This window comes from Pantherophis guttatus, chromosome 5 (genome assembly GCF_059756535.1).
Source record: "Pantherophis guttatus breed Tessera chromosome 5, ASM5975653v1, whole genome shotgun sequence".
Lineage (NCBI taxonomy): Eukaryota > Metazoa > Chordata > Lepidosauria > Squamata > Colubridae > Pantherophis > Pantherophis guttatus.
In genome coordinates this window covers 118,408,844-118,434,822 of record NC_142067.1, presented here as the reverse complement: position 1 = coordinate 118,434,822, position 25,979 = coordinate 118,408,844, and the positions used below count along the sequence as shown (strand labels likewise).

The 25,979-nt window shown below is 45.9% G+C and overlaps 2 protein-coding genes across 3 annotated transcripts; one reads left to right on the top strand and one right to left on the bottom strand.

The window, feature by feature from the left end:
• Positions 1-4,956: 4,956 nt before the first annotated feature.
• MZT1 (mitotic spindle organizing protein 1) lies at positions 4,957-11,112 on the bottom strand. Its single transcript, XM_034416869.3, has 3 exons — positions 10,911-11,112; positions 10,256-10,401; positions 4,957-6,433 (listed from the first exon to the last, which is right to left on the bottom strand). The coding sequence occupies exons 1-3, from the start codon at positions 10,957-10,959 to the stop codon at positions 6,410-6,412; spliced, it is 219 nt and encodes a 72-aa protein (XP_034272760.1). The 5' UTR covers positions 10,960-11,112; the 3' UTR covers positions 4,957-6,409.
• A 10-nt stretch (positions 11,113-11,122) lies between these two features.
• On the top strand, positions 11,123-24,790 carry BORA (BORA aurora kinase A activator). Of its 2 annotated transcripts, none has more exons than XM_034416856.3 (11): positions 11,123-11,457; positions 12,629-12,735; positions 12,892-12,937; positions 13,298-13,379; positions 14,278-14,343; positions 15,372-15,428; positions 17,612-17,832; positions 19,674-19,827; positions 21,233-21,783; positions 23,648-23,773; positions 23,914-24,790. In XM_034416856.3, the coding sequence occupies exons 1-11, from the start codon at positions 11,320-11,322 to the stop codon at positions 23,995-23,997; spliced, it is 1,632 nt and encodes a 543-aa protein (XP_034272747.2). In that variant the 5' UTR covers positions 11,123-11,319; the 3' UTR covers positions 23,998-24,790. The 2 variants fall into 2 exon arrangements, with proteins under 2 accessions (XP_034272747.2, XP_087751674.1); XM_087895548.1 differs by having other exon boundaries at positions 11,206-11,457; positions 23,917-24,790.
• Positions 24,791-25,979: the final 1,189 nt, after the last annotated feature.

The following is a 25,979-nucleotide window of genomic DNA, read 5'->3' as shown; positions in this document are numbered from 1 at the left end:
TAGAGGTTGTGTTTCTTCCCACCCTTCGGACCCCTAGAAATCCCAGACTCCATTTGCCTGAGAGAGTTTTAAGTGCTAGGACAGTGATGGCTAACCTTTTCTATACCAAGTGCCCAAGGCACGTGTGCGTGGGTGAATGCATGCGCCCAAACTCCCAAAATGCAATGTGTGCATGGCCCCGCGAGTGCACCCTGGCACCCGTGCACGGCCCCTGCCCATGCCCCACCCCCCACGAATGCACGCACGCCCCCTGCACATGTCCTGCCCCTCCGCATGCATGCACGCCCCCCCCCGGACGCCTTCCGTGCATGCACAGCAGAGACCCGAAGATCAGCTGGCCGGCGGGAGGTGCAAGCGCATGTGCAGGAGAGCTGAACTGGAGCGACGGCTCGCGTGCCATCAGAGGGTGCTGAATGCCACCTCTGGCACGTGGGCCATAGGTTCGCCATCACGATACTAGGATGTCAGTTACAGCTGTGCTTACTCCATGCAAATCTTGATGTTGTGACCTCAGCATCCTGAGTCATTAAAACACACAAGTAGTCCCAAAAACCACATTTATTGCAATAGCTGTGAATTATGTTCATTCACAGCCGAGTCCCAATTAGTTGCAAAAAGTCCTTCGGGAGAAGTCCCTCGGAATAATCACCAACCTTCATTTCCCTTGACACTCTGCCAAAGACCTACTTGGCAAAGCCCCACAGAGTCCAGAATCAAACAGTGATGCTGACTGGGAACAGAATTAACAACGTTGCTTTCCTGCAAAGAGCCCACGTGCCTTTGCTCCTCTTTTAAGCCTTATGGGCGGGGCCAATCATCTCCAGGCCTTACTCCCGAGTTGTCCCTTTTGTTTTAACTGTTCTTGCCTTCTGGAAGCTCTGCGCATGCGCACACTAGGAACAGGCTCCTCCTGTTCCTCTGCCTCTCTGATGTCCGACTCTGGAGTCTCCGGAGTCTGCGCATCACTCCCCGATGGCCCTGGCCCCATCTCTGCCTCCGATGCAGAGCCCTCATCTGAGCCTTTCTCAGACTCCAGGAATGGCCCATGTTCCTCCCTAGCCTCCTCACTGTCTGACTCCGCTGCCAGCTCCGCAGGCTGCTGGCGGACCACAGCACTTGATTCCAACTACAGGCTTAGTTTGTGCTTGAGCTGAAGACCGTTCACAAGTTCAGTTCACAAGTTCCTGTGATGTCTTCTCCAACCAGCTATTATAAGCACAAGAATACTGGCTAACGTAAAAAAAATAAAAATAAAAATCAAGATCTGCTAAAATGACAACCATGACATGATCTCTATTATCTCCAAAGAAGCAATGCTTCTAATGAATATGCTTCCTATGCTGTAACAGGTCTCCATAATAGGGCCTTATCTGTTGTTCTTGCAAAAGTTTCTGGACTTTCAAGTGAAGAAATGAAATAATTTAGGACTCTTCAGGTTAGAAATAAAACAGAAGATAACTTTTCTTCAGAAAAGCCTTACCAGACCTATCTTTCTGCTTAAAAACTCCCTTTTTATGACCCTGTAATCCCTTAATTCAGGGTAGAGTCAGGGCAACTGGATGGAGCTGGCATGGTACCCTAGAGGTGAAGACACTCACCTCCCACTCAGAAGCTTGAGAGTTCAGTCCTAGGTAGCGGCAGGTTTCCTAGGTCGCAAAGAAAAAAAAATTGCTGTGAACTCCACATAAGCGTCAGGAAGGGAAACCGGCCAGTAAACGCTCAACTCCATCCAGTTGCCTATCTTTTTGTTTGATTAATTTATTTCTCCTAAAAAACTGAATCTCCATAATTGGGAATGATAAGGCTACCTGCATTTTAGGTAAATAAGAGATTCCTGTTTTTGCTGATTGGTGAAGGGGAGATTAAACTTTCCCATATTAATTAAAGGAGAAAATGCAAAGAAGGAAGTTGAGCTGAAATCTCATTTTCTGAAAATTTAATGGAGAAGCGTTAATTGCAGCTTTGGGCAAAACGTCTTCACATACTGCAAACCTTTTTGGTATGTTATTAAAAGCCCTCCACAAGTTAATACAAGCGTTCTACTAATTGATTGGGTAGAAATCCAAGTGTGTTTTCTCTTGCCAGCACACACACAGGGTTGCTTCCATTTCATTGGGTTATCACCCAGTCACACTCAACATGTTGTTTCCCAGTCAAAACTACGTACGTCTGGAAGATAACTGGAGATACAATTGTTCAATTCTTGCTAGGAAGTTGAAGTCATAATGTTTAGTTAGCTAAGATCACCACAGCCAGTTTTTTAAAGGAAGATGGGGGGGGGGGGTTCTCCCATACACGTTACCTGTGCATTGGGGCAGTGCACAATCTTTGTGCACTGAGGATGTGGTGATAGAGGAAAATGTTGTGAAAGGCCAGGAAGTGGTTTTCTATTTTCGTGAAAATAAATTGTTTTGGAAGCAGATGGGAGGAAGCTTTCCAATAAAGTGGATGGGATTAAAATTACCATTTGCATTGGAATCAGAGGTGGGTTTCAGCAGGTTCTGACCAGTTCTGGAGAACCAGTAGTGGAAATTTTGAATAGTTCGGAGAACCAGTAGTAAAAATTCTGACTGGCCCCACCCCCATCTATTCAGTAAGATTACGGTTATCTGAAATACCGTACCTCAGAATTGAGTTATTATTCTTTGGATTCTTGTCGGCTGTTAATGAAGTTAAATTAACAGCCCTTGTTCAGAAAAGACTGATTTAAACTGTACTTGTGTTTGAACAACTACAAAGAAAGCTCATTAGTAGTCCTTAGTTAGTAAACTAAGGTTTGTACGGACTTTGTGTGTGCTGCGTTCTTTGGGGTCCGTAGCTGGGGCAGAACAATGTGTTCCAAGGAATCCGGACATCATCCAGGAACGACCCTCTAACAGATCTAGGGTAGGCAAGATGGCCTAAGGCGAGATTGCCTCTCAGATCACCAGGGAGCATTTCCTTCACAAGGGTCATCCTTAGCACCCTGGACTACGTCAGCAAACCAAACACTTGAAGGACGCAAAGTTTTGCCTACTCTTGCTGAAAGGAACACACTGTTGTGACCCACCGGCGGCCTGCAGAGCTGGTAGCAGAGTCGGACAGTGAGGTGGTTGGGGAGGAACATGGCCCAGCCCTGTGGGCTGTGGAAAGCTCGGGCGAGGGCTCAGCGTCGGAGGCAGAGAGGGAGCTAGAGAGTAGTGAGCCAGAAGAAGAGTTGGAGCCTGTTCCCAGTGTGCGCATGCGCAGAGCTGCCAGAAGACAAGAACAACTATGAAAGCAGGGTCGACTCAGGAGTAAAGCCACGCCTTGGAGGTGATTGGCCCCTCCCATAAGAAACAAAAGACGAGCGAATGGGGAGGGGGCTTTTGCAGGAAACAATTCGTTCAGCCAGCCGTTGCCAAAGTGGAAAGTTCTGTTCGTGACTTTAAAAGACTCTGTGCCAAGTTTGGCCTTGTCTGCGGTTGGAAAGTAGTTAGGCGGCAGCTTGCCAAATGAGATAAGGTGTGTTGAGAAATATTCCTTTGAAAAACTGTTTGGACAAAACTTGCTGGCTGTGAATGAACATAATTCACAGTCGTGTAAATAAAAGGGGACCAATTCCTGTCTCCTGCTTGTTAAGGGAGCATGGTCAGAACACACACTTGCACGACTGATATCTTCTTCAGGGATATTTCAAATTACCTGATCTGTTTCATGTCTTTTATTGTCACGTCCTTCACCCGTTCAGTCTAGAAGGATAACTGTTGGAACAGATTCTGTGCTAAAAAAAAAAAGTTAGTGCATAAAGCCTTCCTTCAGCTTGGATGCCAAGGGTTGATTGCCATCTGGTGGAACACGCTGGGAACACTAAACAGTTGTTTAGAAAATGCATGTTTTTCAGATGCTTGTTATCAAATAGGATATCTGCCTTGGATGAATTTGCCAGCTTTTTATTTTGAAAACATTAAAATATATATATAAAAAAAGTGAGCCTGCTTCTTCAGAGGCAAATAAATCTTTCACACAATTCTATTTTTTCCAAAGTGAAAAGCTGATAGAAGGAAACATTTGTGGAAAAATATGTTATATTGTTCCTTTAGTTTCTTATTTCGCTGACCAGCCTCTGATCACTAATTTCTTAGGAACTCTTGGACTGCTTGGCTATTTTTTAATGTTGCAATACTGTTTTTGAGATGCAGTGGCTCAGTGGCTAAGACGCTGAGCTTGTCAATTCGACCTGTCGATCGAAAGGTCGGCAGTTCAGCGGTTTGAATCCCTAGTGCCGCGTTACGGGGCAAGCTCCCGTTACTTGTCCCAGCTTCTACCAACCTAGCAGTTCGAAAGCACGTAAAAAATGCAAGTAGAAAAATAGGGACCACCTTTGGTGGGAAGGTAACAGCGCTCTGTGCGCCTTTGGCGTTGAGTCATGCCAGCCACATGACCACTGAGATGTCTTCGGACAGCGCTGGCTCTTCGGCTTTGAAACGGAGATGAGCACCGCCCCCTAGAGTCAGGAACGACAAGCACGCATGTGCGAGGGGAACCTTTACCTTACTGTTTTTGAGTTTTCAATCTCGCCTTCTCCTTTTCTTTACTTTTGCAGAGGTCTTCAAACTTGGCAACTTTAAGAATTGTGGACTTCAACTGGCTGGAGAATTCTGGGAGTTGAAGTCCACAAGTCTTAAAGCTGCCAAGTTTGAAGACCTCTGCTTTAGCATCCTCTTCTGCAGGTGCCTTCATCAACACGCACATACACACAAAGCAGGCAACATCCCTTGGCACACAAAGCTGACTCAGAAGCTACTTAGCAACTTCCATCTTTTCGTCGACCAATCAGCCCATCAGTGTCAGAAGCTTCACACAAGTAAGGCAAAAATAATAATAATAAAAAAAAAATGCAGAAAGGTTGCAGACCTGACTATAATTTTCAAAGGATAGATACACATCTAAATAAAATGACACTTGTGCCGGCCATTAATGACATAGACAAAAGAGTTGTCTGTACAATGACTGGTTTTATTTACCATAAAGCAAACCCCCGTTCTTGAAATGTTTAACACTTAAAGGTTCCAAAAATTCTGTCATGAAAATACATCACATTGGAGAAAACAAGGTTGTTTTCTTTCAGGCAATATTCAACAAAAGATAAAACACAGAGGTTTTGCTTGAATTAGTAGCACACAGTCCAATGAGATTAATTTAATGCCGAGACCAACCATTTTTTAGTTAGCTTTTTTTAAATAAGAATATGGGGAAAAAATTAAAAAGTATCAAAAGGGGGAAAAAGAGCCAAAATATAATGCTGTTTTTAAAGGAAACATTTTTTTTCATAAACACATTAAAAGATTTACCTTAATTTTTTATTTATTTATCCTCCCTTTATTTTACAAATAAGTCAAGGCAGTGAAGGTATCCAACACACCTTCCTCCACCTATTTTCTCCACAACAACCCTGTGAGATGGGTTGAAGAATGATTGGCCTGAAGTCACCCACTGGAATTCATGGTTAAGGTGGAACTTGAACTCATGGTCTCCCATTTTCTAGCCTGGTGCCTTTAACCATGAGACCAAACTAGCTCCAATAACAATTTAATATCTCATAGCATTTTTTTTTTCCTACCGGTGATTTATGTGCAATTTTCCATTTTCGTTAGATGTACATGTCTCTGTGAAACTGAGAGAACAAGGCAGGGAAAGCTTTTGCAGCGTTTTGATAAGCTGACACTGTTTTCATAGTGCTGAAGAGCCATTTGGACAGCTCGTGTAAGGATCAGCATTACAAGTCTTCAGCAACAAGCAAGTTGGTCATGAAAGTTTGCCAGATTGTTTGGTTCAAAAGACATTGTTTCATTCAGAACAAGATTGTTTGGTTCAAAATATATATTGTTTGGAATCGCAGTGTTCCAGTATTTGAGGGGCTGCCACAAAGAAGAGGGAGTCAAATATGTTGATGGTGCAACTGGATAAATTTGAAACTGAAACTTATTTTTTTCACCTTTTTTTTTCACAGTATAGCAATTGTTATATCTTCAGTGAAACAGCCAGCAAATTGGAAATATACAGGAAATAAACCTTTAAAAATTAATCTACCACAGTGAACTCCTTCATGCAGATATCTGTCGTCTAATGTCCATTGGCTACATCTGAATGATACAGTCAACATTTTATCAAATATGAGGCACATGTTTCAACTGGGACAATAAAAGAAATTTCTGAGTTAATACATAATTTTAAGATTTTTAGATCATATACAATAAAGATAAAAAATGTATTTTGAAAGATTATTGGTTAATAGGTGTTTAAAAAGCACTGTATTTTCTATATCCATAAGAAATTTACACAACCAATAACCAACATCTTCAACAAAAAATGAAGGTGAATGAAGGTGAAATCTTCTATTTCTCAGAAGCTTCATCTCAGTGAAAAGAAAAAAAATCTTCTCCTAGATTTAATTTGTCATATTGTCAGCAGCCTAAGAAAAAAGGATTTTGATTATACCGGTGTAGGTTCATAAACCACTGCAAATTTATAGCAATATGTCGAACATTTATTGGAACCATTCTGGCTATCTAAAATGCCTGTAGAAAGCAATGATTTACAGACTGTCTTGCAACCAGTAAAATCATGCTGCCTGAGAGCTGCCAATAGAGACTCTCCGAGCACCCAAACATATTCCCAATTAATTATAAAAGCTAAAGCAGAGGGGTGAATCGCTAACTTACAACAGAATGAAAAGACCTAAACTTGGGATCTATCTATCTATCTATCTATCTATCTATCTATCTATCTATCTATCTATCTATCTATCTACCTACCTACCTACCTACCTACCTACCTACCTACCTACCTACCTATCTCCCTCCCTCATTACTTTGAGGATGTAATACTGGGGAGCAATTCTAAATCAGTTCTTCCCATCGAATGGAAAGAACCACAGGCAAAAGAATTTGCAAACATGGGCACTATGTGAGAGGCAGCTACTCCTAATTTGAACTGCTAATGACGAAATAAGAACTTTGCTAGCTCAATACCACTACAGGTAGCCAATGGTGGGTTGCCCCCAGTTCGCACCAGTTCTATAGAACTGGTAGTAAAACCGGCGGGAGGCCCACTGACCCCGACGTTATCAAAACGCTTCTGCGTATGCGCGCGGCCCTGCTGCGAACTGGTAGTAAAGGTAAGTAGAACCCACCCCTGCAGGTAGCCCTCCACTTAGGATCACAACTTTCCAAAATTTCCATTGCCAAGCAAAAACAGCAAATTCTACCCCATTTTACGACATTTCCTGCCACAGTTATTAAGTGAATCCCTGTAGTTAAATTAGTAACACGGTTGTTATGTGAAATCTGGCTTTGCTGTCGACTTTGTTTGTCAGAAAGTTGCAAAAGATGATCACATGTTCCCGGGACATTGCAACTGTCATATGTACATGCAAGGCTAAATTTTTATCACATGACCGTGGGAATGTTGCAACGGTTGTGTGAAAAAACGGTCATAAGTCACTTTATGGCAGGGGTGAAATGCTCCCGGTTCGGACTGGATCGCCTGATCCGGTAGCGATGGAGGCGGGTGGTTCGGAGAACCAGTAGCAAAAATCCCTGCCCCCCCCCCATGCCCAGCTGAGCCGCGAAATCATCAGAGGCTTTTTTTTTTTAGTTTTTAAAAGCATTTTTTCTACAACCTCTTCGGCCGAAAAAATGCTTTTAAAAGTTTTTAAAAAAAGCCTCTGATGATCATGCAGCTCAGCTGGGATCGTCAAAGGCTTTTAAAATCATTTTTTCTACAACCTCTGAAAAAATACTTTTAAGAGCCTCTGACGATCCAAGTTGAATTGCCTGATCAGCAGAGGCTTTTTTTTCTTTTAAAAGCCTCTGACGATCCCAGCTGAGTTGCCTGATCATCAGAGGCATTTAAAAGAAAAAAAGCCTCTGCCGATCAGGCAACTCAGCTGGGATCGTCAGAGCCTTTTGAAAGCATTTTTTTACAACCTCTTTGCCGAAAAGGTTGTAGAAAAATGGTTTTAAAAGTAAAAAAAAAAAAAATGGCCACATCCACCCAGTCAAATTAACCCCCCCCACTAAGCGACGCCCACAGAACCGGTAGTAACAAATTTTGGATTTCACCACTGCTTTATGGCTACTTATAGTTGTAAGCATCCCCATAGTCACGTCACCAAAAATTCAGATGTTTGGGAACTGACTTGTATTTATGATGGTTGCAGGCTCCTGGGTCATGTGATCACTTTCTGTGACCTTCTGACAAGCAAAGTCAATGGGGAAGACAGATTCACTTAACAACCATGTTACCAACTTAACTGTGGCAAAAAAAAAAAAGGCAATACAATGGAGTGAAACTCACTTAATAAATGTTTCATTTAACAACATAAATGCTGGGCTCACTTGTGGCTGTCAGTCGAGGACTACCTGTACCGCCCTGCTATACAGTTTGATGTCCCAAGGCACAAAACAGTGTTGTGGGAATTACCATATTTTTCGGAGTATAAGATGTACCTTTTTCCCCCCTAAAAGGGGGTGAAAATTTAGGTGCGTCTTATACACCGAATGTAGCCCCGCCCACCCACTGGCCCCCACCCTTTGGCCTCTACCTCACAGCAGTTACCTCCTTGCAAGCAAACAGCAAGAAAAAACAGCTCCTGTCAGCTTCAGCACAGCCTAATTAGCACAAGTTGATTGGATTGGCCTCCTGACTCTCAGCTGTTTTGCTCTCAGCTGTTTTGTGCAGGCTCTGCTGCTTGCTGCAAAGAGGTAAATTGCTGGAGCAGATTTTTTTTTTCCCTTGTGCTAATCAAGCTATGCTGAAAACGAAAATGAAAGTAAAGCAGGCTGTTTGCTGCAATGACGCAAAATTGCTCAGAGGCAGAGGGAGATTTCTTTTTCTTCTTTTCCTCATCAAAAAAGGTAGGTGTGTCTTATACTCCGAAAAATATGGTAGTTGTTTAGCCGACTAATGGCATTAGGGGGGGAAAAAACCTGTCTTTGTCTCTAGTTGTTTTGGCATGCAATGCTTTCCTTATTGCCATGCGCTCAAAAGCCTGATTGGGCTTTTATTATCAGGGGATGTTTTATTTTGGGGAAAACAGGGTAGATAGAGATAGATAGGTAGATAGGTAGATAGATAGGTAGGTAGGTAGGTAGGTAGGTAGGTAGGTAGGTAGGTAGGTAGGTAGATAGATAGATAGATAGATAGATAGATAGATAGATAGATAGATAGATAGATAGATAGATAGATAGATAGATAGATAGATACCATGTTTCCCTGAAAATAAGACCCTGTCTTATTATTTGTTTTAAAACCCTGAAATAAGCGCTTGGCCTTATTGCCATGCGCTCAAAAGCCCGATTGGGCTTTTATTATCAGGGGATGTTTTATTTTGGGGAAAACAGGGTAGATAGAGATAGATAGATAGATAGATAGATAGATAGATAGATAGATAGATAGATAGATAGATAGATACCATGTTTCCCTGAAAATAAGACCCTATCTTATTATTTGTTTTAAAACCCTGAAATAAGCGCTTGGCCTTATTGCCATGCGCTCAAAAGCCCGATTGGGCTTTTATTATCAGGGGATGTTTTATTTTGGGGAAAACAGGGTAGATAGAGATAGATAGATAGATAGATAGATAGATAGATAGATAGATAGATAGATAGATAGATAGATAGATAGATAGATACCATGTTTCCCTGAAAATAAGATCCTGTCTTATATTTTTTTTTAAACCCTGAAATAAGCGCTTGGCCTTATTGCCATGCGCTCAAAAGCCTGATTGGGCTTTTATTATCAGGGGATGTTTTATTTTGGGGAAAACAGGGTAGATAGAGATAGGTAGGTAGGTAGGTAGGTAGGTAGGTAGATAGGTAGATAGGTAGATAGATAGATAGATAGATAGATAGATAGATAGATAGATAGATAGATAGATAGATAGATAGATAGAAAGATACCATGTTTCCCTGAAAATAAGATCCTGTCTTATATTTTTTTTTAAACCCTGAAATAAGCGCTTGGCCTTATTGCCATGCGCTCAAAAGCCTGATTGGGCTTTTATTATCAGGGGATGTTTTATTTGGGGGGGAAACAGGGTATGTTGTGCAATGACAATAAAGATTTGAAATTGGAAGAGGGTGTGAGGCAGAGCAGATCTAGGGGGAGGGGGAGGAGCCTTGGGGGTGGGGTGAATTAATTAATTCCCAGACCGTCCTGGGGGTGGGAGTGGGGGGTCTCCCGGCCTCTCCGTCGCCAGAGCCCATCAGTCCGCCCCCCCCCTTTCCCGCACCTTCAGAGCCTCGGAGGCCTTTCGTAGCTCCCGGATGACGGCGGACAAGGCCTCGGGGTTGATGCCCTGCTCGCACAGCCGCACGCAGATGGAGAGCGTCTCGGCGTCCAGGCCGGTGTTGAGCAGGCGGGAGATCTCCATCAGCACTGCAAGAGAAAGCGGGGTGGGTGAGTGGGTGGGTCGGGTCAGTTAGCTCCGGGGCTCGTCTGCATGGCCTCGAGGGGCCCCGGAGGAAGAGGGAGAGAGGTGGGGAGACGGCCACCCGCCCTGAGCCCCGGTCAGGGCTCGTCTGCATGGCCTCGAGGGGAACCCCGGAGGAAGACGGAGTGGGGAAAGACGGACGGCCGCTCTGAGCCCCGGTCAGGGCTCGTCTGCATGGCCTCGAGGGACCCCGGAGGAATAGGGAGTGGGGAAAGATGGACGGCCGCTCTGAGTCCCGGTCAGGGCTCGTCTGCATGGCCTCGAGGGACCCCGGAGGAACAGGGAGAGGGGAAAGATGGACGGCCGCTCTGAGCCCCGTTCAGGGCTCGTCTGCATGGCCTCGAGGGGAACCCCGGAGGAAGAGGGAGTGGGGAAAGATGGACGGCCGCTCTGAGTCCCGGTCAGGACTCGTCTGCATGGCCTCGAGGGGTCCCCGGAGGAAGAAGGGACACACCGTCCATCGTTTCCCTCACGGCGTTCAAGTTGCCGGAGGAGGTCGCCATGGCGGCAGCGTCTGCGACCTTTCACCCGGAAGCCCAAACGGAAAGAGGAGTAAGTGAATAATTAAAAACAAAAAAAAAACCCCACCGCGGCTACCATAGAGCGGAGGCGAAGAGAGAGAAGAGCGAAGGAAGCGCCGTCCCCCAGCCAATGACGTCGCGCTCCCTTTTGAATGCGGCGGCGCCTCTTCCCGGAGAGGCTGCTTCGAAGGGAGGGGGCGGGGAAAGCCCTCTTCCCGCGCTCCGATTGGCCGGCCGGCGCGGAGGAGTTAAAGAGCCGTCCGCCACGGCAACGAAGCGTTGCGGGGGGGGGTTGGCAGGTCGTAGCGAGGGGGGACGTTGCTGAGCGGGGGAAGAGCCGGGATGCAACGGCGGGGAGCGCCGCCGCCCGAGACTCCCGGCCGCATGCAGAACCCCTTCGAGAGTCCCGGCGACGTCCGCCACTTGCAGGAGCAGACCGTCTGCAGCCCCAGCGCCTTCCGCGCCGCCCCGCCCGCGGGGGTGAGCTGGGGTGGGGGGGAGAGGGGGTTGAGAGGAGGAGGAGGAGGAGGGGGCCTGGGAAGGGGGGGGGAGTGCAGAGGGGAGGGGCAGATGGGGAAGGAGGGAGGGGTGCTTGAGGCTTTGGGGAGGGGAGGCAAAGAGGGTTTTGGGGGGAGAGGGGAACTAGGAGAAGGGGGTAGGGGTGCCTGAAGCTGGGGGGGGGGGCAGAGGGGATCTAGAAGGGGGAGGGTGGAGACTTGGGGAGCAAAGTGTGGGGGCAGAGAGGATTTAAGGGAAGGTTAGGGGTGCTGGGGGGCGGGGGCAGAGGGGATCTAGGAGAAGGAGAAGGGGAGGGGTCCTAGACGCTTGAGAGCAAAGAGGATCTGGGAACAGAGGGGCTGTAAGAAGGTTAGGGGTGCTAGACGCCTTAGGGGAGCAAAGACTGGGGCAAGGGGGATCTAAGATAAGGTTGGGGTGCTGGAGGCTTTGGGGGGGTATAGAGGGTCTGGGGGCAGAAGGGATCTAAGAAGGGGAGGGGTGCTTGAGGGGAAAGATCTGGGGGCAGGGGGGATCTAGGAGAAGGGGAAGGAATGCTGGAGGCTTGGGGGCACAGCCCCTGGGGCAGGAGGGATCTAAGAGAAAGTTGGGTGCTGGAGGCTTTGAGGGAGCATAGAGGGTCTGGGGGCAGAAGGAATCTAGGAGAAGGTTGTGGTGCTCGACGCTTTGGGGGGCATAGAGGGTCTGGGGGTGGAAGGGATCTAAGAGAAGGTTGGGTGCTGGAGGCTTTGGGGGGCATAGAGGGTCTGGGGGTGGAAGGGATCTAAGAGAAAGTTGGGTGCTGGAGGCTTTGGGGGGCATAGAGGGTCTGGGGGTGGAAGGGATCTAAGAGAAAGTTGGGTGCTGGAGGCTTTGGGGGGGCATAGAGGGTCTGGGGGTGGAAGGGATCTAAGAGAAGGTTGGGGTGCTGGAGGTTTTGGGGGGCATAGAGGGGACCTAAGAGAAGGGGAGGGGTGCTGGAGGGGAAAGTTCTGGGGTAGGGGGGATCTAGGAGAAGGGGGAGGAGTGCTGGAGGCTTGGGTGGGGGCATAGAAGGTCTGGGGGCAGAGGGGACCTAAGGAGATCTGGAAGCAGAGGATGTCAGAGGGGAGAAGAAGAGGGCTCTTCCAAAAGCCCCTTGAACCTGCTTCTGCAGAGCCCCGGGCGATTCATGTGGTCCATTGACGAGCTGGCCCTGATCGACCCAGTGGAGATCAACTCAGAGGACATCCACCGCCAGGCCTTCTACCTCAGCCAGACCAGGTGGGGCAGGGCAGTGGGGTGGCTGCAGGCGTTGAGGGGGCTCCCCCTGGATGCCCCTCACTCACCCTTCCTTCCTGTGGGGTGGCTGCAGGCGTTGGAAGGGGTTCTCTCTGGCTGCACCTCACTTATCCCTTCCTTCCTTCCTGTCTTTCATAGGATCGACAGGGAGATCGAAGAGCGGAGGCAAAGGGCCATCGAAGAGGTAACTACCATCGCCATCCTTGGTTCAAGTCAGCTGGTGGCGGGGGGTGGGGGAGCTCCAGCCATTCAATGGGATGCTGCCCAGGAAGCTTTCCGTACCTGCTGTAACCTTCAAAGTCACCTCCATCCCTTGAACAATGAGCGGACATGAGGAAGGTGCTCAGGAAATGAAAACCTTTTGCCTGGTACCCTGGTCCTTTTCAGAGAAAGCACTTTCAAACCCACTCAGTGTTGGAACCAGCATCACTTTAATGCAGGAAGATACCTTGCCTTTTTCTTCTTGGAAACTCTACAATCTGGGCTTCTCCCCTACAAAGGGGGCATATATGTCATTAATACGCATCCTGTCCTTTCTTCCTAGTTTTTCACCAAAAGCACCATTGTCCCATCGCCCTGGACCGATCCCATCGGGAAACAGGCTTCTCAGCTGAATTCGACCAGGTGTAAGTAGCTGCTTCTGTTCTGGAGGCAGGGAGGTTCGCTTACAAGCCGTGTTGTTCAGGGCTGGGATGCAAATGGTAGAAATGACCTGGATGGCTGGTTTCCGGGATCTCCAACAGCCAGGAAGGAGACTTTAGAATAACTTTATTGTCACTTTGAATCTACACTATACGGCATACATTAAAATGAAATTTCCTTGCATATAGACCAGTGATGCTTAACCTTTTCCGGACTGAGTGCCCAAAGCGTGTGAGCCTGAACCCCCAAAATGCAATGTGTGCGCTGCCCCCACACATGCGTGCATGCCCCCGCATGCGCCCCACCCTGTGCCCGTGTGCATGGTCCCCCCGCATTTACCATGCCCCCTGCACATGCGCAGCAGAGACCAGACAGCCAGCTGTCCAACGGGAGGTGCACGCGCACATGTGTGGCGGAGCTGAACTGAGATGACGGTTCGTGTGCCTACAAAGAGGGCACTGCATGCCACCTGTGGCACACATGCCGTAGGTTTGCCATTACAGATATAGACTGTTCTATGTGCTTCTGAAGCCATCCTTGCTAAGCTAAAGGAAAAAAAAAAGTTTTGCGTATTCTAAGAAAAAAGTAGAATTTTCCTCTCGGTTCATAATCCTAAATGCCAACGGGCATTGTTGCTATTGGCTTAGATTGCAATAATTAAAATCGCTTGGTTTGAGCTATTGTTAGTGTACTTATGGAAGGCTTTCCTCCGTGTTGGTTGGATGGATGGATCGATTCTACGAGCCGAACCGTTTGCTCAAACCTGACTGCCAAAATGTGAAGGGGAGGGAGCGTTTCCCCTTATGGCTAAACATCGGCGATGCTTTTTATGCTTTCCTTATTGATATTCCAGCTGTTCACTAAGAACTCCATCCATTGCAGGTGCTGAGCTCAACGATGCTTCGCCAGTCGGACGAGAAATAGTCGTGCAGCCTGGGAGAAATAATGGTTTGTATGAAAACTTTGGGGGAGAAGAGAGTAAACTCGGTATATGAAGAGATCTGGGGCACCTGCGTGAAAGAGGCAAAACATGCATTTCAGTAGGGTGATGCATGTGCAGATGGCTCTTGACTTTTGACTGATCACTTAGCGATTGTTTAAAATTCCCAATGGACCTCTCTGAGTTACCTACTTGTAACCCAGATGTGAAGTCCTGATGGTTGCCCCCCTCCCTTCCCCCACTCGCAGTCAACGTGTCCACCCTTCTGGCACTCAGCAACTAGGAGACATGGTCACTTGCAGTGTCCCGTGGTCACCTGACCACGGTTTCAGTTTCAGAAAAAGAAAATGTTTAATAACCGTCATGACTTACCGTACGTTTCGGAGTATAAGACACAATTTCTCCCCCCAAAAGAGAGTGGAAATGTTGGTACGTCTTACACACCGAATACAGCCATTTTTGGCCTCCTGAAACCCCGCCCCGCGCGTCCCGTTTTTGCCAATTTTTCTCCAAAATGGGACACACAGAGGGTTTGGGAGGCCTGCAGAGTGCTCCTGGGGGCAGGGAAGGGCAAAAACCGGATGGAAGCCAAAACCTTTCCCCCCCCCCTTGTTTTCCTCTTCGAAATCTTCGTGCGTCTTATAGTGAAAAAAAATATGGTATGACCAGAATGGGCAGGCTCCATTATGGCCTTAACTCAAGGACAACCTGTCGAGAAGAGGGAAGCTTGCGTTGCTTCATCCTTCTGGCATTGTGGCTAGGAGCAGAAACCTTTGCAGCCCAACATAAGTGGGATTTTGTGGGAGGGCCGTTTTCTGTCTAGTGTTGCAGCCTTGGAATTTTTTTGAGAATTCCCATTCAGGTCTTTATCAGGCTGTCCCTTGCTTAGGGTCTGACAAGCTGAATTCATCCCAGTTTGCAGCCTTGGAAAGATTGCGGTTTGATTGTCATGAGATTTTAACCAGAGAAGGTTTTTAAATGCTTCGATCCTGAGGATGCAACCTTGCTACTCTGTTGTTGTTGTTTTCTTTTCCAGCTGCTTGTCAGACTGTGTTATCTCTACCTGTGGATTTTGATTTGGAAAAGATATTGGGTAGGTAACTTGTAAAATAACTCTGCTGCTCTGTAGGGTCTCTTATAACAGTCTAAACTGGACTGGAGAAAGTTGTCAGGATTACCTCCAAAGGAGGGTGGCATATGATAAAAGGAAAGGATCACAATCTAAGGGAGAGTCCAAGAGATTGTGTAAAGACACAACAACAGGGTGAGGATTTGAGCTTGTGGGTTGGTTTCCGAACATTTCGTTACCAGGCTAGGTTAGTTTATTATATTTATATACCGCCCTTCTCCCGAAGGACTCATGGCAATGAACAGCCATGGTAAAAACAATATACAGCAAAATTTAAAAACTTAATTAAAATAATTCAATCATTGGCCGAATTTAAAACACCAAACTAAAATCATTTTAAAACCCCTATCAGAACCCAATTTAAAATCCTTTATCCCGTCAGACCAGCTTGCTGGAATAATAGGGTCTTCAGAGCACGACGAAAGGCGCGGAGGTCGGGGATCCTTCGTATGTCCGGGGGCAGTAACGTCTCCAGTGGAATTTAGGGGATGTCAAGTGTCCATGTTCTTCTGTTTATCCTCATCCTACACTCGAGCCACAGATATTCACCACTGTTGCAAAACACATAACAACTTTGTGTGATTTGTGGCTGCTCTCGTCTCCCTCCTCTCTGCAGTTTTTCTGAGCGATGGAGAAGACGGAGAAACGTGTCCATTCCGGCCCACAAGTTTCAAAATTCCCCTAACCCTTAAAAAGGGGTGCGAATCCAAACGAATTCCTGTGATTTGTGCTCTCTTCTCCTTTGACCTTGTACAAAGCATAAATTGTCAGGTTGGGTTTACCTCGGGGTGAATTTGATTTAAATCAAGTCGATTTAAATCACCAGTAAAAAGGCTTGATTTAAAACAACTCGATTTAAATCAGGAGTCTCCAAACTTGGCAACTTTAAGACTTGTGGACTTCAACTCCCAGCCAGCAAGCATGGCTGACTGGGCAATTCTGGGAGTTGAAGTCCACAAGTCTTACAGTTGCCAAGTTTGGAGACTCCTGATTTAAATCATAATTTTTAAAGAGCAACTGTCATCTCTATCCCGCAGCAGCTCCTCCTCTGACCCGCTGTTGACTCACCGACAGACCCATTCACTTTAATGGGACAGCTGGTGATGCGGCAGTGACACAAGTTGAGGGATGTGGCAGGCAGCAGGTGAGTGGATGCCCGCTAACAGGCGCTGCCATGATGGATCTGAAATGACAGGTGCTCTTTCATATTATATTTATAAACTGCTTAGAAGGTTTCACTTTCATTTTTACTGCTTGCCCTTTCTCCTCACACCTAGATCCTGGTGGTACAGATGCATTTCTCTTCAAACCATCATACAGTTTGTAGTGTACATAGATTTGCAAAACAATGCGATAAAGGAATATTTCTTTTTTCTTTTTTTTTGAAAAAAAGTTTTATTTTAGATTAAAATTAAAAAAAAAAATTAAAAAAACAACATAAAAATATGATCCTTACAAACAATTATAGACAGCATCTCGATCGGTTAAAATCATTTCGTGCTTACAATTTTCCAGATTTCATCATATAACAATTATTCTTTACTTAAACTGAAGATAAATATTTAAACATTTCATATATGCTATCTCATCTCCATACTTTTTTGTCAAACCATTGATAAAATAGCTCCCATATCAAATAATATTGCTTATCTTCCTGTTCTCTTATTTCAAATGTCAATCTGGGATAAAGGAATATTCCTGATTGTTTAGTTTTATGATTTATCTCATGGTTACTGTGAAATTGTGTGAATGCATCAATGCAGTGCATGTTATCTCAGCTTGCAGAGCTTGGATTCATTGAATGAGTTTACCAAAAATGTAAATATTGCAGAATATACAGCCTCGTGCTACATAACTAAGCTCCATTTCGTGCTGAATAAATTATTAATTAATATTAATAATTAACTAAATAATTAATATATCTTAAATAGAAAACTATCTTTAGATAGATTTTTACTACAAAAAGCATTTTATTAAAATAAATTTGATAAAATTTTTTAAAAAATCCGATTTAAATAAAAAAAATCAAAAAAAATTTTTTTTTAAATTAATCATCGATTTTTAGTCACCTTGGTTTACTTTGGGTGGGAAACAGAGTCTCCCCAATCGTGACGGCCATGCGTGACATCTCATCTCCTCTTCCTCAGGTGACCATTTCAAAGCCGATGAATCGGCTGACCAGTCCCAGGAAAGCCTGAGCACTTCCTCCTTGAGGAGAAAGCTCTTTTTGGATGAGAACGGCAGCCTCTCCTCCGAGAACCTCTCCCCTTCTCCCGGCCTGCGTAACGGTCCGGCTTCCTTAGGCGTCCTCTGCTCCATCGACCTCTCTCCGGTCCGCTGCAGGAGCCCTCTGAGTTCTTCCAGCTCAGTGAGTAGTGTTGTGATCCGCCAGCAGCCTGTGCAGCTGACAGCAGAGTTGGACAGTGTGGAGGTTGGGGAGGAACATGGGCCAGTCCTGGAGTCTGGAAAAGGCTCGGACGAGGGCTCTGCATCGGAGGCAGAGAGGGGGCCAGGGTCATCTGGTAGTTAATGTGCTGCCTCCAGAGCCTCTGGAATCTGACATCAGCGAGGCAGAAGAACGGTGTGAGCCTGTTCTTGTGCGCGCATGCGCAGAGCTGCCAGAAGGCAAGAACAATTAAGGAAAAAAAGGACGACTCAGGAGTAAGGCTTGGAGTTGATTGGCCCCTCCCTTAAGACATAAAAGGGGAGCAAACGATGTGAGCCTTTGCAGGAAGCAATTAGTTCATATAGTCAAATCAAGCTCTGAGATGTCCTGTTTGACTCTGTGCTCCGTTTGGCCTTGCAAAACTAATGGGCAGTTAGGTCTCTGGCAGCATTTCAAGGGAGATAAAGGTGGGTGCTTATCAACATTACCCTGAAAGACTGTGTCAACTCAAGCAGACATCTGTCGGAATCTTCATAGACTGACTGCAAATCCTTACAGGCTGTGAATGACCGTAATTCACAGCTGTCTCAATAAAAGAGGTTTTTTTGGGACTAAAATTGTGATTTATGCTTTCTCAGGAAGCCTAGGTCAGAACAAATAGCTCATCCTGGAGATGTTGATGGTGACGGGTCAGGATGAGCCCAGCTGGTTTTTGGACCAAAGACGTCCGTCATGGGAAACTAAATTCCCACTGCTTTCTGCAGATTGGCTTGGCTTTTGTGAGGGGTCTCAAGAGGGACAAATACTGAAAGATGGGACGGTGCCGTTTTCCTTGGCATTGATTTAGATGCTGTCAGTCATCCCACTCAGCCATCTAGCAAAGAGAGCCATTTGTTTTTGCCATGAGTATACTTTACTGAAGCTTAAATGGTTACAGGAGTAGCGTAAGCCAAATTGGAGGTTTTCCCGTCCAAACAATATAAAGTATACTTTGTGAGCCACGGTGGCGCAATGGTTAGAGTGCAGTACTGCAGGCTCCTTCTGCTGACTGCTGGCTGCCTGCAATTTGGCAGTTTGATCTCACCAGGCTCAAGGGTTGACGTAGCCTTCCATCCTTCCGAGGTGCGTAAAAATGAGGACCCAGATGGTTGGGGGCAAGATACTGACTCTAAAACTGCTTAGATAGGACTGTAAAGCAGTATATAAATCTAAGTCAGGGGTGTCAAACTGGATTTCTTTGAGGGCCGGATCACCGTTGTAGCTTTCCTCCGTGGGGCGGGGCGGGGAGTGGAGGGGGGAAGCGGGACATCCACCTCCTGCAGCACTTTACTGGCCAAAGTGCCTCCCCCCGGCACCTTGTTTTTGCCTTCCCCGGCCTCCAGAAACACTCTGCTGGCCAAAAACGGGCTGTGTGAAGGCCTCCCGAGGCCCCTTCATGGCCTGTTTTTGCCGGCAGAGGCACTGCAGGCCGATCCTTTGGTATTTCCAGTCAGATTTAAGCACTCTGAGTTTGACACCCCTGGTGTAAGTGCTATTCCTATTATCTGTATCCAGTTATCTGTAAATTAGGTGCTTGTATATTGTTTAGGAAATGGGTTGTTGTTGGCTGTGCATATTGATAGTTGTCCTTGGCTGGGTGAAGCTTTTTCCAAGAGGCAGCTAGGCTTCCATCCCCCCCACACCTTTCCTTCTTCCTTGCATTCCAATCCTCCCTTCTCCCCGTTGTTAATGTCAGCTCATGAAGCTTGGGTTAGGAGCGATACAATCATTACAGATGCCTTCTGTGGCTCGTTCTTAATGGGAATCTCTCTTGCCCTCGAAAGGGCCATCTCTCCTCCAGCCCCATCCGGGGGAATGCCAGGGCGTACAGTTTGGGCAGCCTTCCTAGTCCTTCTTTGGCACGCAGGAGTCCGGCAAATCTGGCGTCGCCCACTTTCTCTCCCGTTGGCATCCAGCTAAGAAAGACTCCACTGGCAGGTATGTAGAGGCCTCTTGCTGGAGACCTGAAGGGTCGTCATCCTGGGGATCGGATGGGATTAGTCTGGAGGTTCTTCTTAAATTTTTGGGGTGTACCAAAGTGCCTCCTGCTGCTTTTGTTCCGTGTACTGCTTCCTATTAGCGTATGGCCATTTGATCCATAGGGTGGGGTGCCTTCAATGCAACTGTCAGATTTAATGTCTATGGAGATTCTGTCATCCAGTCATGGTTGTCTCAAAGAGGCGACCGCACAATTTTTTTTTTCCCCTTGAAGATGTTTCGCTTCTCACCCAAGAAGCTTCATCAGTTCTAACAGGAACATACACACACACACTCTCTTAGGAAAGTCCAGTTGCCTTTTCGAAAAGCATCTTTGGGACAACCATGACATGGATGATTGAGAATCTCTACAGAAATTCTTCTAATGCTATATTGAAGAGGCATAATAACGGTAGGTGCCACGGAAGATGTTTCTCTTCTCATCCAAGGAGCTTCATCAGTTCTGACTGGATGGCGAGGGGGAAATGGGAGGTTTAGTTCTGTCAGAAACAAACCTTCCATCTACCCGCTCCCCAAACATCCAGTCAGAACTGGATGAAATACAGCATTTGATGTAGCATTAGAAGAATTAACTATGAAGATTCTCAAATCATCCAGGTCAAGGTTGTTGTCAGAATATTCATGAACTGGCAGAGACATGGTAACAAGGTCAGCCAATGAATAGGCATAGCAACTGGATCAGCCAATGAAGAGGCATAGTAACAAGGTCAGCCAATGGGAACTGTTTTGGAAACTGAAACTGGAAGGAGCCTGGGCGTGGCTTAGGTTTAGTTTAACTGCCTTGTATAGAGGAAGTTCTCTTTGTATTAAGCTCTGTGCTCAGCTCTAAAACAAAACTAGTCTGGTCTTGTCTGCTGCTGGAACTGAAAGCAATCTCTAATGTACAATACCAATCAGCTATTGGTATTGTACATTTATTCATGTGTTATTATGTATATAAAGAAGTTAATGAATCCTGCTGGATCAATTATCTCTGTGTGTGCTTTCTGGAAGTGATTTCTGCAACAAGCTGACAGTTGTCTCAAAGACGCTTTTCCAAAAGACTTTGGAAGACTTCCTTGAGGTGGTTTTTTTTTTTTTTTCCTGTTAAGAACTGATGAAGCTTCTTGGATTAGAAGCGAAACATCTTTTTCCTCAAGGGGGAAAATAAACCCTAGTCTAGTTGCCTCTTTTTTGAAAAAGCATCGTTGAGACTGTCCTCACGCAGGCTCCCTTAAAGGAGCAGTCCCCGTTTTGACAGAAGGGTCCAGCAACTTTATCAAAGAGAGGACTGTTGGTTCTGTACGCTTGGAGTATTCTCACTCTGACATTTTCTTCCTTTTTTCCCCCCTCCCCAACAACACAGATCAAAGGCAGTTCACTTTCCGCTCTCCGGATCTTCCTTCCGTTTCCAACGCCTGCCGTCAGGCTCATACCAGCAGGAGTCCCTACATGGAATGCTCCCCGTTAAGGAATCACTCGCCCATGAGGTTTCTCTCCTGCCGGGGGGCCGCCCTGTATCAGAGCTCCTTCCTTCGTCTCCCTTGCACCCCAGAGAACTTCCAGGAAGAGCTGGCGGAGGCAGCCGAGGCCATGTCGGCCGGGAGTCCTAGGGCGGGCCTGACCCCTATAAATGAGGACATCCCGTTAGCAGGGTCCCACTCGGAGATGGCTGCTGGGTCTCTCTCACCGGAGACCCCTGAAGGATTAGCACCACCCAGGCCCTGCTTGGAGTCCCCTGGGGAGAAACGGACAGTGGAAATGGCTGATCCAGAGATGCTGGATGAGAACTCGGTGAAGGGATCGTCTGAATGCGACAGAGGAGCCGTGACCAGACTGAGCATGGAGGGGTCTTGCATCTGCATGGCTCCATTGGCAGAAAGCAGTGCTTCTCCCTGTGAGATCAGCAGTCTGCAGGTGAGGATCAGCCCAGCGCTTAAGGGGCTCTGGCCCTGAACGTCATTTACCCCCCCCTCCCCCCCATTCCAGGCTGAACAAGGGAATTGAGCAGAGCCGGTGGAGGAATAGAAAAGGGTGAAAGCAGGCTGGTTTTGCTCAGGCTAAGTTCTAGGAAGAAAAGAAGATTCTCAAAATTTTCCTGCCCAAAGCTCCTGTGGCAGTGGTGAAATGTAAAATTTGTTATTACCGGTTCTGTGGGCGTGGCTTGGTGTGTGGGGGGTAATGTGACTGGGTGGGCGTGGCCAACTTTTTTTTTTTCTTTTAAAAGCATTTTTTCTACAGTCTCTTCGGCTGAAGAGGTGGTTTAAAAAATGCTTTTAAAAGGCTCTGACGATCCCAGCTGAGCCGCACGATCATCAGAGGCTTTTTTTTTTTTACTTTTAAAAGCATTTTTTCGGCCGAAGAGGTAGAAAAAATGCTTTTAAAAGTAAAAAAAAAAGCCTCTGATGATCGTGGGGCTCAGCTGGGCATGGGGGGGGGGGCGGGATTTTTGCTACTGGTTCTCCGAACCACCTGCCGCCATCACTACCGGATCGAGTGATCTGGTCCGAACCGGGAGCATTTCACCCCTGTCCTGCGGTTATGGCATCTTTGTTTATTTTATTTATTAAGTTTGGATACCGCCCGTGTTTTCCCCTGGGGGGGGGGGGAGAAGGGGCTTCCACAAGAGGGATAAAATCCCACCTTTTTACAGTCCCACTGCCATTACCCCCAAACGAAAAGCGTTGCTGGTGCCACGGTGGAGGGGAAGATCCCACTTCATAGACATTGCACCATTTCCAGCTGTCGCTTCTTACCAGGTGTACAAAAGGTGTTGGGGAGACATCCTGGCACATACAGGCAGTCCTCGACTTACAGCAGTTCATTTAGTGACCTTTCAAAGTTACGACGGCACGAAAGGAAGTGATTTATGACCGTTTTTCACATGGCCATTGTAGCAATACCCCCCCCCCCGGGGGGTCACGTGATCAAAATTCAGGCGCTTAGCAACTGGCTCGCATTTAGGAGGGTTGCAGTGACCCCAAGATCCCCTTTTGTGACCTCCTTGACAAGCAAAGTCAATGGGGGAGCCAGATTCACTTAGCAACGGTGTTACTAACAAGCACCGTGATTAACTTAACAGCTGTGGCAAGAAAGGTCGCAAAAGGAAGCTCCCTTAACCGTCACTTAGCAACAGAAATTTTGGGCTCAATTGTTATAGCTCAAGGACTGACTATGCTAAATTTAGGCACCTCAAAAGGCTTTAAAAAGGGGGAATTTTTTTCCCCCTGGAATTGTGTTTGCCGGTTAGTCATCACCATCATCTCATTTCATACCAAGAACTGTAGAGTTGGAAGGACCGGAAAGTTCTTCTACAGGTAGTCCTCAAACTTATGACCACAGCGGAGCCCAAAATTTACACTGCTTAAGTGAAACATTTGTTAAGTGGGTTTCGCCCCCATTTCATGACTTTCCTTGCCACAATTGTTAAGTGAACCACTGCAGTTGCTAATTTAGTAGCATGGCTCTTAAGTGAATCTGGCTTCCCTGTTGACTTTGCTTGTTCAGATCATCGCCGAAGGGGATCGATCACATGACCCCCGGGACACTGCAACCGTCCATCAATATGAACCAGTTGCTAAGCGTCTGAATTTTAATCACATGATCGTAGGGATGCCGCAAAGATTGTTAAGTGTGAAAAACAGTTGTTTTTTTCCCCTTTTTTCAGCACCGTTATAACTTTGAACGGTACTAAACGAACGGATGTAAGTCAAGAACTTGTATTCCAGCCCCTGCTTAGTGCTGGAATCATTACTTCTACGTTCTGATTTCTTTTGGACAGATGGATAGTGGTTACAATACCCAGGCGTATACCAGCAGCCTCATGGATACAGCTGGAGGCGAGCTCAGCTGCAGAGAGCATGGTGCGTTTGAGGCTCAGAGGAAACCCCACGTTTTCAGAATGAAGGTAGGTGTCTTCAAAAGAAGACAGCATCTTTGGTCTTCTAAGCCCTGTCTTGGGGAAGAAATCTAGGAAGTCCTATGGGAAACCTGTGCAAAGGTTGACATGTCTAATGGCCAATCTTTTGGGTCTTCTTTCCTCCCCAGCAGGGAAAATCAAAAACTGGATACTGGGCTGAAAACGCTTGTCAATCCAGCAGCCTCTTCCTGGAAGTGCCTTTGCAGAAATGATCTGAGCTGGCATAGATCTGCTTCTAACTGGGATTTAGAGAGAGAGAGAGAGAGAGAAAGAGACTGAGACCATCCACCAAAGCTGTGAATGCCTATTCTGACAGATACGTTGACGCTGGACTGGTACAACTGCCTTCCTGCGGCTGAAGGGAAATAAAGACGATCCACCTGGCCATAACCACCAAATTGGCACTGGGATGTTGTGGGCTACATTTGTACACTTGGGATTATCACAAGGGCTCAGTTGGGATTGGAACGCTGCTGCTATATGCCTTCGACAAGCATTGATCCTTGATCTACCCAAGTACAGCCAGTTATGGGCTCACTTCATCAGGCGGGGGCTTCCTTGCGTGAGCATTGCCCACATGCAAAATATAAATGCCCTGGTCTTAAACTTAAGTTGAAGTTAACTGTTTGGGATCAGGCATCGCCAACACGCCAAATGGTGTGGCAGAGCAATAGGTGTGTTACCTTGTTTTCTGTGAAAATGAATAGCATTTGTTTAAAAGAAATCTCTTTCGTGTCTTGATTATGCTAATTGTATCAGAGCCCGATGAATTTTTAATAAAGTAGTTGTGCTTTTTTCCCCCGTTTTTCAAAGTTTTATTACCAATGCAAAACAAGAACGACGTTGGTTTCAACAGGAGGCTAGAAATACATTGTGAGAATAAATAAACCTTTTGCACAAAAAAGTCAATGTTCTACAAAACTTTTGTTTTGTTTTGTTTTGTTTTAAATACTGGACTGGAATTATGTTTCATCATTAAAAAAAAACTTTATACGTTTAAGATAACCATGGTTTCCCAGCCTAATTTGTTATACTCTGAAAAGTCCGTTAGTAGCTTAGAGTGCTTTTGTCCTTTTTTGTTGTTTGTTTTTTAACAAGTACTGTAGTTCTGCACAGTAAGGAAACACCACCTCTCCTTTCCTATTAAAATGGCCATCTTAGGTTGGCTAATGCCAAGATAAAAGCCAGAGAATGGCTCAACTTCATATATTTTTTTAACCTTTACAGGACCTACTGAACGCATGTACAAAATCCTAAATCTCAATGTCTTGTGTTTAAAAAATTGCTGTAACGTTATATTTTGCTGTCCCAAAAGTCAAGTGGCAACTGGACTTTATGGTTTTTCTCTGAAGACGTTTCGCTTCTCATCCAAGAAGCTTCTTCAATTGAGTTGAGAAGCGAAACATCTTCAAAGAAAAACCAAGATGCTTTTGGAAAAAGCATCTTTGGGACAACCATGACCTGGATGATTGAGAATCTACATAGACAAGTTATCTTTTGCTATATTTCAGCCTTGCTATGGAAAAGCTCAGAGGCTGCATGGCCAGGTTGCTGGGACTCTCAGTAATAGAGAAGGCACTTTCCCCATTTAACTTCACTTTAACTTTTCTTCCTTGGCTGTTTAATCCATCCCACCTAATTAGCTGGGAACTGGATTTTCTTTACAGCGCTCATTAAGTAAGTTAATTAAGTAACTGGGGATTGGTAATTTTATCTGTAACAAGAGAGATGCAGATTAGAAAACTTGAAGCGCAAATTGTGAATCGGAAGCTTACAACTTTAACTGTCAATCCTTTGGGGATTATGCTCCCTTCTAATTCATCTCCTCCTGCTCCGCTTGTTTTCTTCTAGAAAATGGAAGCAGGTGCTCTTCTTAAAATAGCTTTATCTGGCAGTAGCATCATATCACAAATACTTCAATCGTTATCAAGTATCTCCATACCATGGGGTGGGGGTGGGGAAAGACCCTCATTGGAGCCTGGAAACTGAACATTAACATGGGTCTTTCCTGGCAGCTCTCTGCTTTTGATCTGTGATAAGTAGTATTATTTTTTTTTTACAAAGATAGACCAAGGGACTGAAAAATAGTTTAAAAGATTTTAGAAACTAGCTTTGTTTTGCTGACGAATTAAAAGGTGCATCCAAATGAAAAGGCTGGAATGCAGTCCTAAATTGACAAAACCTCTATTTACTT

Coding starts and splice junctions, on each gene's coding strand:
- MZT1 (XM_034416869.3), bottom strand. CDS start 10,959: ATGGCGACCTCCTCCGGCAACTTGAACGCCGTGAGGGAAACGATGGAC. Junction 10,402..10,910: donor CGTGAGGGAAACGATGGACG/GTGTGTCCCTTC, acceptor TTTCTCTTGCAG/TGCTGATGGAGATCTCCCGC. Junction 6,434..10,255: donor AGGCCTCCGAGGCTCTGAAG/GTGCGGGAAAGG, acceptor CTTTTTTCTTAG/GCTGCTGACAATATGACAAA.
- BORA (XM_034416856.3), top strand. CDS start 11,320: ATGCAACGGCGGGGAGCGCCGCCGCCCGAGACTCCCGGCCGCATGCAG. Junction 17,833..19,673: donor CTCTGAGTTCTTCCAGCTCA/GTGAGTAGTGTT, acceptor TGCCCTCGAAAG/GGCCATCTCTCCTCCAGCCC. Junction 19,828..21,232: donor AAGAAAGACTCCACTGGCAG/GTATGTAGAGGC, acceptor CCAACAACACAG/ATCAAAGGCAGTTCACTTTC.